Raw genomic sequence first — 9567 nt, forward strand, 5'->3', positions numbered from 1 at the left:
CTGTTTTATTTGCTGAAAATAACAATAGCATTGATGGTGACTATTTAAGATAAGGTCTCTGTATATGTGGGCTTTCAATACAATAAACTCTTAAGTCATTTCCAGTCGAAGCTATGTACAAACATGACTACAGAATGCAGCGACCAGTTTCCATCAGTTAATGTGTTAAAATCCCCTGCTCCACTCAGAGTAAAATAGGTAAGTGGCAGGTTTTATCTTCCATATATCTTTAGGAAAAACCATATATTGTCTACATAAAATAGAAGTTGAGGAGATATTTTGAAATATCTCAGTTCTCCACAGAACTCCAACACCAAGAGATTAGGGAAGTACAGATTTACAACACATTCAGAAAAAACATGTATATTTAATATAGGGATAAGAAAAGTTATCTTTAAAATTCATGCAACTGTCAAAGGGTAGTGTCCTCGGTTGTTTGAATGCTATCTCTACCACTCATTGGGCGAGTTGCCATGGAAAGGTTCCTGAATCTTCTCACTCCTCCGTTATCTTATTTGTACGATAGAAAATGTCCATCTATCTGGTGGCTGTGACAGGATGCAGGCTCTGTATGTGGTATCTATTTCGATCACACCCTTTCTTTGAAACGAAGAGGTGACTATGAAATCGCCTCAAGCACTGAATCAGATGATGCCTGCCCACACTCGAATGAAGGGAGGGGAGTAGACAAGCTTGACAAAGTCCCAGGCCTCTTGTTTCCAACAGATAGAACGTAATGGAAACCGCGAATGGAAGCACCTTCTCGGGATTCATTCTCTTGGGCTTCTCTGGCAGACCGCACCTGGAAACGATTCTCTTTGTGGTCATCCTGAGCCTCTACATTTTAAGCTCTGTAGGCAATGGCACCATCATACTCTTATCAATCCTGGATCCCCGACTCCATACCCCTATGTACTTCTTCCTCTCTAACTTATCTTTTATGGATCTTTGTCTGACTACTTGTACGGTCCCGCAGACTCTGAGCAACTTCAAGGGGAAAGATAAGACCATCACCTACGGGGGATGTGTGACCCAGCTTTTCATTGCCTTGGGGCTTGGGGGAGTGGAATGTATCCTTCTGTCGGTCATGGCCTACGACCGCTATGCTGCCGTCTGCCGGCCGCTCCACTACATGGTGATCATGCATCCCCAGCTCTGCTGCCAGTTGGTTATAACTGCTTGGCTTATCGGCTTTGGCAATTCCGTGGTGCAGACGGCATTGACCATGACCCTTCCGCTCTGTGGTAAAAACCAAGTGGACCATTTCTTTTGCGAGGTTCCAGTGATGCTGAAACTGGCCTGCGCCAACACCTCCATCAACGAGGCTGAACTCTTTGCTGTCAGCGTCTTCTTCTTAGTGGTCCCTCTCTCACTCATCTTGGTATCCTATGGCCACATCACGCGCGCAGTCCTAAAGATAAAGTCCACTCAGGGGAGGCGAAAAGCTTTTGGGACGTGTGGTTCCCACCTCATGGTAGTGACCATTTTCTTCGGCACGCTCATCTCCATGTACCTCCAGCCTCCCTCCAGTTATTCCCAGGATGTGAACAAAAGCATCGCGCTCTTCTATACCCTGGTGACGCCCCTGTTGAATCCCCTGATTTACACTCTGAGGAACAAGGAAGTCAAGGGCGCCCTGAGGAGATTCGTTGGGAGTCCCATCGCCTCAAGAGAGAGTTAATTCAGAGCTTGCAGGACCACGCACTTGTGCTACTTTTAACTTAATTCCATTTTTTTTTAATGTGGACATACCACATGCCAGGCTCTAAGTATTTTGGACAAGTCAGTGGCAGAGATGGGAGGATTCTTGTCCTCACGGAGCCTCTTTCAAGAGGGGAGAAGATAAATTAATAAGCTAAAAATACATTGTAGTCTGTGATGTATTGGAATACTATCCAATGATGGGAAGCAAACTATAGGTACATACAATGGTGTGAATAATTCTCACTAACACAATGTCCAGTGAAAGAATTGAGAAGCAAAATAGTTCTGACTATTTGGATCTTTTGATATAAAAATTCAAAGTCAGGCAACACGATTCTCTGGCCTTACAAGTCAGACAGTGGTTGTCCTATTCAGTGACTATTGAGATGCAGACTGAGAGGGGCTTCCAGAGTTCAGGTCCTATCAGGCTTCTTGTTCGGATGCTGTTAATATAGGGTGTGGAATTTGTTAACGTCTATGGAACTCTGCACTGTGGTGGATACCACTTTCTGTATGTGTGTTGTACTTCATCGATATATACGTCTAAAAATGTTTAAGGTGCCCAGAGTTAATAGATAACAACATATTGATAATGGCATTGACTTATTTCATCTTCTATAAAGTTTGCGTTTACATTCTAAATGATCCATGTTACTTTTTTCTGTTAAACCAAATGCTGGAAGTGTTTCTGATGTTCATAATCTTCAGCTTGATTAGAATAAACCCTGACTAACTTTTATTTGAAGGTTTCAAACAAACATCAGTTATAGAATGAGTCTCTCCATTCCATACAGAATTTACGTGGTGAGTTGTTGAAGAAAAAGTAAAATGATAATTTTCACATGAAAAGTTTACTGCTGAGGATATTATAATATATTCTAATAAAAATATTTGTGTGTGTGGTAGGGGTGGGGGATGTAACAGAGAAGAGAGAGCGTGAGTACGTGTGATGTGTGTAGTATACAAAAGCACCACAGTTCAAGTAAAAACCTAAAAACAGTTTTTATTGACCAAAGATTTCAAAATAGTCAAGCATTTAATGGTTTGAATCCCCCAGCAGCTCTGCAAAAATAAAGTCCCATAAATATCACAGCCTAGAAAATCCTTTGGAGTAATTTTACTCTGCTCTGTAGGGGTTGCTATGAATCAGACCAGACTCAGTGGGACACAACAATAACAGATAAAGTAACATGCATGGAAGAGGATGTATAAAACAAAATGAAAAGCAGTATTAAATAACAGTTAACAGGTGTTGTTGCTGCTGCTGCCTCCTAGCAGTGTTCCCATGCACACCAGATTGAATCGCTGCTGGATTCTGCTGCATCCTCACAATTGTTTGGTTGTTTGACCCATTTTTGCAGCCATTATGTCAATCCATCTTTTTGAGGCTCTTACTCATTTTTGCTGACAGTACACCAAGTTTGATGTCCTTTTCCAGGGACCAAAGAGCCCACTGCCATCGATTCTGACTCATAGCGACCCCACTGTGGGTTTTCAAGACTGTAACTGTTTACTGGAGTAGAAAGTTCAGTCTTTCTCCCAAGGAGCTGCTGCTGGTGTTGAACTACTGACCACGTAGACCACAGCTCAACATGTAACCACTACATCACAGGGATCCTTATTTAAATATTTTTTTCTTAAATATATCTTATTTTTGACAATGAAGTTTGAAGATTTATTCACATATTATTCTGCTAATTAAGTAACAGAACAGCAAGACCTTCTTCACATAAATGAAAACTGATTTGTGAATAGTTGAGTTCCTTACATTATCCTGCCTCTTGTATATTGAATAATTTTAGTTCTGAGTGACTATGGATTATCTTCTAAGAGTAATACAGAAAATATTATTATTTTAATGGCAATGGCTTGGATTTTTTAAACCATCATGACTAGTGTCATTGATTACCATATCATTTCTAGGACACACCGCTCTCTTACTCTATATCTTTTTTAAGAAAATAAATACTGTTTTCATTTCACTAACTCATGTAATTAGCCTTTGTAACTTCTACTACAGAGAAGCTATACTAGGTTACGGCAGGCTTTGCCATGTGCTTAAAAAGTAAGATACATCTTTATCAATCGTATTTTAAAAGACATTAGATCCTGTGGATATCACAAGGATGATGTGGACTAAAATTACAGAGAGGGGTTAGCCAGTCTCAACTGAATTGTTGAGTGTCCCATCCACCATCTGTCTAGGAGGAGCATTTGTCAAACATGAGTGTGAGCTGAGGACCAGACAGGAGAGAGTCATATGGTTTCTGCCACAAGAGAAACAAACCAGTAGAGCAATCCTGTTAGACTTGAAGGACAAATTGAAATATTGAGAAACCCCCAATACATGAGCAACTATTCCCAATAGGCACTTTGTGAATTCTGAGGCTGCCTGGGGGCTGGAGAGCTAGGTCAAAAGTTTTACAAGGTAGACCATATGTGAATAAATATCTATACGTTTTAAATTAATTATGGGGGGGGGGAATTTCAAAAATGCAGGGGAAAATGGAATGAAAAACCAATGTATTTTTCCACAAACTATTTAAAGACCCCTCACATATAAAGAAAATAGTTTAATTTAAAGATAACAATAAAACCTTCTGCAATTTCACTGTGCTTAAAAAACAAATAGTCCATCAGGGTTAGGAACATGCTTGTATCGCCCAGCTCTCTGTACTAGAATATTTGTTAAATTTTAAATCTGCTCTGGGAAGAAGACTACCAGTTGAACATAAGAGTATTTTGAAAGGCAGACTTGAATCTCCCAGAATCTTTCAGGTCCGAACAACAAAACTTCCCAAACTTTCTGCCAAAATCCCCAAAGGGTCATACCCTAGGAATAGAACAGAACAAGAGATAAGCCAAATCTTACTAAATCTGTAAATGACCCAGCTGTGTTGCAACCGAGGAGAATTCTCTTGGTACAAGATCGCATATTTTGGAGCACCTATGATTCTTTTATATACCATGACTGGCTTTTTTTTTTTCTAGAACTGATGGAGGAATTTACTAAAGTTGCAAGATACAATGTATACATGCAAAATTAGCTGAGTTTCTAGGTAACAGGGATGAGAAATATGGAAAGAAGATTTAAAAGACAACTCCATTTATAACAGCTTCTAAAAGAGTGAAACATGGAGGAAAAAACATATCCAGGATGTGAAAGACTTCTACATTGACTATTATGAAACAGACTAAAGAAGACTAAAGTATATGGAAAGATGCCCAGTGTTCATGCATTGACATACCTAATATAGTCCATTTCAATGCTACCCAAAGAGATTTACAGATACAGTCATAAGACATAAAGACGGGTGATCATATAACTAATAATTAAGGGGAAGGAGAAGCAACAGAATAATAGATTATCTTAATAGAATTAGCACCCTAAGACTTTAAAATAGCTATGACTAAGTACAGTCAAGAAAAATAGAGGAAATGATAGAAATTATTTTAAACTATAAATAATTTCATAAGAGAATTTTATCTATATAAAAACAATTAAGTGGCATTTTAGCAATGAAACATAATTTATTATAAGAAACTCCCTTAATGTGGTGGTAACAAAAAGGTAAAAGCTCTTAGGTGTGCCTTGAGAACATGCTTATCACGATAACACATACAAGCTTTGATGGCATTCCCCAATAGGTAAGGGAATGAACTGGTTATTACAGGTAAGGGTTCATGCTTTCTATCCACAGGACTTGACATTTCCTCCAACTGTGGGAGTAAGCAACTCTGTGATGTAATGGAAAGAGACAGGAAATTGCTTTCCATGATGCACTGCACAAAAGGGAAATTTAAGAGAGAATAAATTTTTCTGCTGAAAATCAAAAGCCAGTAAAAAGTACTGGATTTTTTTTTCAAAAGAGACATAGGAGAAAAGCTACAGTATACAAACTTTCCTAGGACGAGGACCAGGTATTATGGTAGAGGCCTGACCAAATCCAGGGATACATATGGTAGCCAACTTAAAAGGATGGAGAGGGGGAAGGGAAAATTATTTTTAAAAATAGGTAATAGGGTAACAGGGCACTAACCCATCCAAGAGAAGGGTATTGTTTATATCTCCACAGGGAAAGAGGGACCAGACTTCATCCCTGTGCTCCCAGATGTGAATTGAACATGCCGGCATGGAGTAAGGAACCAGTGGAGAGGTCTGTGGGGCCAGCCCTAATCTCAACTACTACATGGACCCCTGCCCCTCCCACCAGAAGAATTTATTTTAGAGGACAGCACTGAAGCTGCAGCTCAGGGAGAGGGACATGTCTGATCAGAGCACACGGGAGCAAATGAAGGGAGAGGAAGAGAGAGTGGAACATATCCTAGCCCACCAAGCCTTGAGGATAATATTCCCGCTCAGAGCAGCCAATCCTTAGAGACGAACATATGCCCCGCCCCACTATGAGACACGACATCCCTCACTGACCCATAGCCCTACGTGGGACAACACTGGAGACTCAGTGTGGGAATTGCACCCGATCTGATCCCTCCACACCGAGGCAAAACACTAAGGGGGTGCAACAGAACAGCAAGGGGAACAGAGCAACAAAGTCCCCATGGAATACCAAAAATAGACTTTGGGGCCAGGGCTTGGCACCCCATCAGACTCAACCGGAAAATACTCCTGAAAGCCAACAAACAGTCCTTGAACTAACTATAAGCTTTTCTTTTTTGTTGTTGTTGTGGGCTTGTTGGGGGGGTTTTGTCATTGGCTTTTTGGTGTTGTTGTTGTTGTTTTGTTGTATATTGTTGCTTGGTTTTGCTCTGTCTTGTTTTTGTGCATGTTAGTATTTCCACAGATCTCTCTAAATAAGACAGGCTGGATGAACAATCTGGAGAAAAAAATAATGGAACCAACAGTTCCAGGGGAATATGGGAGAGGGGGAGGTGGGGAAAAAGGAGGCGGTGTTAAAAAACCCAGGATACAAAGGACTAACAAGTGATCCAAATCGGTGGTGAAGAGGATGTAGGAGGCCTGGTAGTTCGGGATCAAGGGTAATGTAACCGAGGGGAATTACTGTAACCCAAATGAATGCTAAGCATGATAGTGGGACAAGAGGAAAGTAAAGGGAAATAGAGGAAAGAGCTAGGAGGCAAAGGGCATTTATAGAGATCTAAGTAAAGGCAAGTACATATGTAAACATATTAATATATGAGGATGGGGAAATAGATTTATGTGCATATATTTATAGGTTTAGTATTAAGGTAGCAGATGGACATTTGGCCTCCACTCAAGTACTCCCTCAATGCAAGAATACTTTGTTCTATTAAACTGGCATTCCATGATGCTCATCTTCCCTACATGATTGCTGAAGACAAAGCGGGTGCATAAGCAAATGTGGTGAAGAAAGCTGATGGAGCCTGGCTCTCAAAAGATATAGCATCTAGGGTCTTAAAGACTTGAAGGTAAACAAGCGGCCATCTAGCTCAGAAGCAACATAGCCCACATGGAAATAGCACACAGCATGTGTGATCACGAGGCATCGAAGGGTAAGGTATCAGGCATCAAAGAACAAAAAACCCTATCATTGTGAATGAGGGGGAGTGCAGATTGGGGACCCAAAGCCCATCTTCAGGCAACTGGACACCCCCTTACAGAAGGGTCCTGGGAGGAGATGAGCCATTCAGTGTGCAGTGTAGCAATGATGAAACATACAACTTTCCTCAGGTTCCTAAATGCTTCCTCCCCACCATCATGATCCCAATTCTACCTTACAAATCTGGCTAGAACAGAGGATGTACCCTGGTACAGATAGAAATTGGAAATTGGAAACACAGATAGAAATTGGAACACAGATAGGAATTGGAATCCAAGACAAATGATCCCTTCAAGACCAGTGGTGACAGTGACGATACTGGGAGGGTGGAGGGAGGGTGGGTTAGAGAGGGGGAACCGATTACAAAGATCGATATATAACCTCCTCCCTGGGGGGGGGCAACCAAAAAGTGGGTGAAGGGAGACATCGGACAGTGTAATATATGACAAAATAATAATTTATAAATTATCAAGGGCTCATGAGGGAGCAGGGAGAGAAGGGGGGGAATGAGGAGCTGATGCCAGGGGCTTACATGGAGAGCAAATGTTTTGAGAATGATCAGGGTAAGGAATGTAAAAATGTGCTTTATACAATTGATGTATATATGGATTGTGATAAGAGTTGTATGAGCCCCAATAAAATTATTTTTAAAGTACTGGATTTTTTAAATGCAAATAGAATCTGAATAAAAGAGGTTTTTATAGAAAGCTACCATTGAAATTCATTAGTAGAAGTTCAGGTCTGTTAGGCTGCTAACCATAAGGTCAGCAGTTCAAAGCTACTGGCTGCTCCTCTTTAAAAAGATGAGGGGTTTCTACTCCCATAAAAAGTTTACAGTCTCAGAAAACCAGGGGCAGGCCTACCATTTCCTCTAGGGTCTCTGAGTCAGAACCAACTCAATGGGAGTGAATTTTGTTTGTTTCCTTGCTTGTCTGTTTGTTTGATATGGTTAAAATATAGGGGTGTAATGCTAGCGATATTGACAGTTTCCTCATTTACCCTTTCATTGCTATGGTTTACTCTCTGATAAATAACAAACATTAGTATCCCCTTTAAAATGAAAACAAGAGAGCCCATTCATTTCCACAATCCCATTTATTCTTCCTCTCCTACCCATTGCTGTCAAGTCAACTCTGACACACAGTGACCCTGTGGAATAGAGCAGAACTGTCAGATAGGGTTTCCAGGGCTGTACTCTTCATGGAAGGACCCCTGGTAGTTCAGGGTGTTATGTAATGGGTTGCTAACTGCAAGGTTGATTGTTCAAACCTACTAGTCCCTTGACTGGAGAACTATGAGGCGATGTGCTCCCATAAATATGTGTACATAGGCTTAGGAAACTCTATGGATCAGTTCTATTCTGTCCTTTGGGTCACTATGAGTCGAATCAACTGGGCAGCAGTGAGTTTTCATCTTTCCAGAGGCAGACTGCCACATGTTTCTTCTATGGAGCAGTTAGTGGATTTGAACAGTTAGCCTTTAGGCATGGCACCACCCAGACTCCTATTTCCTTCCCTATGACCTGATTTTCACTATGGCTAAATACAAAATCTCTACTATGTGAGGGAAAGGGTGTTCCAGCACTATCGAAACACAACCTCTCTTCAAGCATCCCAGGAATGACTTCAGCCCAGGAAGTGGGCAAATAGCATTGCTAATTGCTTTGATTAAACCTTGTATATCTCCTCATCGGATCAGTAGGCTCTGCTAACCCAGGAGCAGATCAGTTGGCCCGGCAGCCTGAACGTGTGGCGGAGCTTTCTCTTGTTCCAAGCCCTGCTCAACACTGGCAGCTTTTCCAGAGTCTTGAGAAGAGAAAAAAGAAACCTAATGTAAAATTTGGACTTCAGTTATTAATACATGAATAGTAGATGATGAATTGTGACACAATTACCATAAGAATGCCAAACACTAATAATTGCAAAAACCATATGCAGGAGGGAAAGGTCTACTTGGGAACTCTGTAGTGTACCAAGTTTGGTAAAATCCCAGAATTGTACTTAAAAAAACTGCGTTGAAAATAAAATTTATTATAAATAAATTTTGTATATCTAATATGCTAGCACAGGGGGGTAACTTGTTCCATGAACATCTTCAGTGAGTTGAGTGTATCAAGAACGAATACGCCCACCACCCTCAAGTAAGCGGTCTTCTTGTGTTTCTTTACAATGGGTCTTACAAGAATACATTATATGAGGGCTCTCACTTGTGCATTATTTTTATTTATTTGTGAAACTATCGGAATTGCATTACTTATAAGCCTATAAAGTTCTAAGTATTGTAAAACTAAAGGTAAATTATTTTTTCTATCACTCAACTTCAA

General features: G+C 40.6%; 1 protein-coding gene across 1 annotated transcript; it reads left to right on the plus strand.

Annotated features, from left to right (window-relative positions):
• The first annotated feature begins 736 nt into the window (after positions 1 to 736).
• LOC142437512 (olfactory receptor 2B8-like) lies at positions 737 to 1681 on the plus strand. The gene has a single exon (XM_075540639.1). It carries the CDS (start codon positions 737 to 739, stop codon positions 1679 to 1681), a length of 945 nt encoding a protein of 314 aa, XP_075396754.1.
• Positions 1682 to 9567: the final 7886 nt, after the last annotated feature.

Source organism: Tenrec ecaudatus, chromosome 1, assembly GCF_050624435.1.
Source record: "Tenrec ecaudatus isolate mTenEca1 chromosome 1, mTenEca1.hap1, whole genome shotgun sequence".
In the NCBI taxonomy this organism is placed as follows: Eukaryota; Metazoa; Chordata; class Mammalia; order Afrosoricida; family Tenrecidae; genus Tenrec; species Tenrec ecaudatus.

What these genes read in the sequence shown, in the direction of transcription:
- LOC142437512 (XM_075540639.1), top strand. Translation starts at nt 737, where the DNA reads ATGGAAACCGCGAATGGAAGCACCTTCTCGGGATTCATTCTCTTGGGC.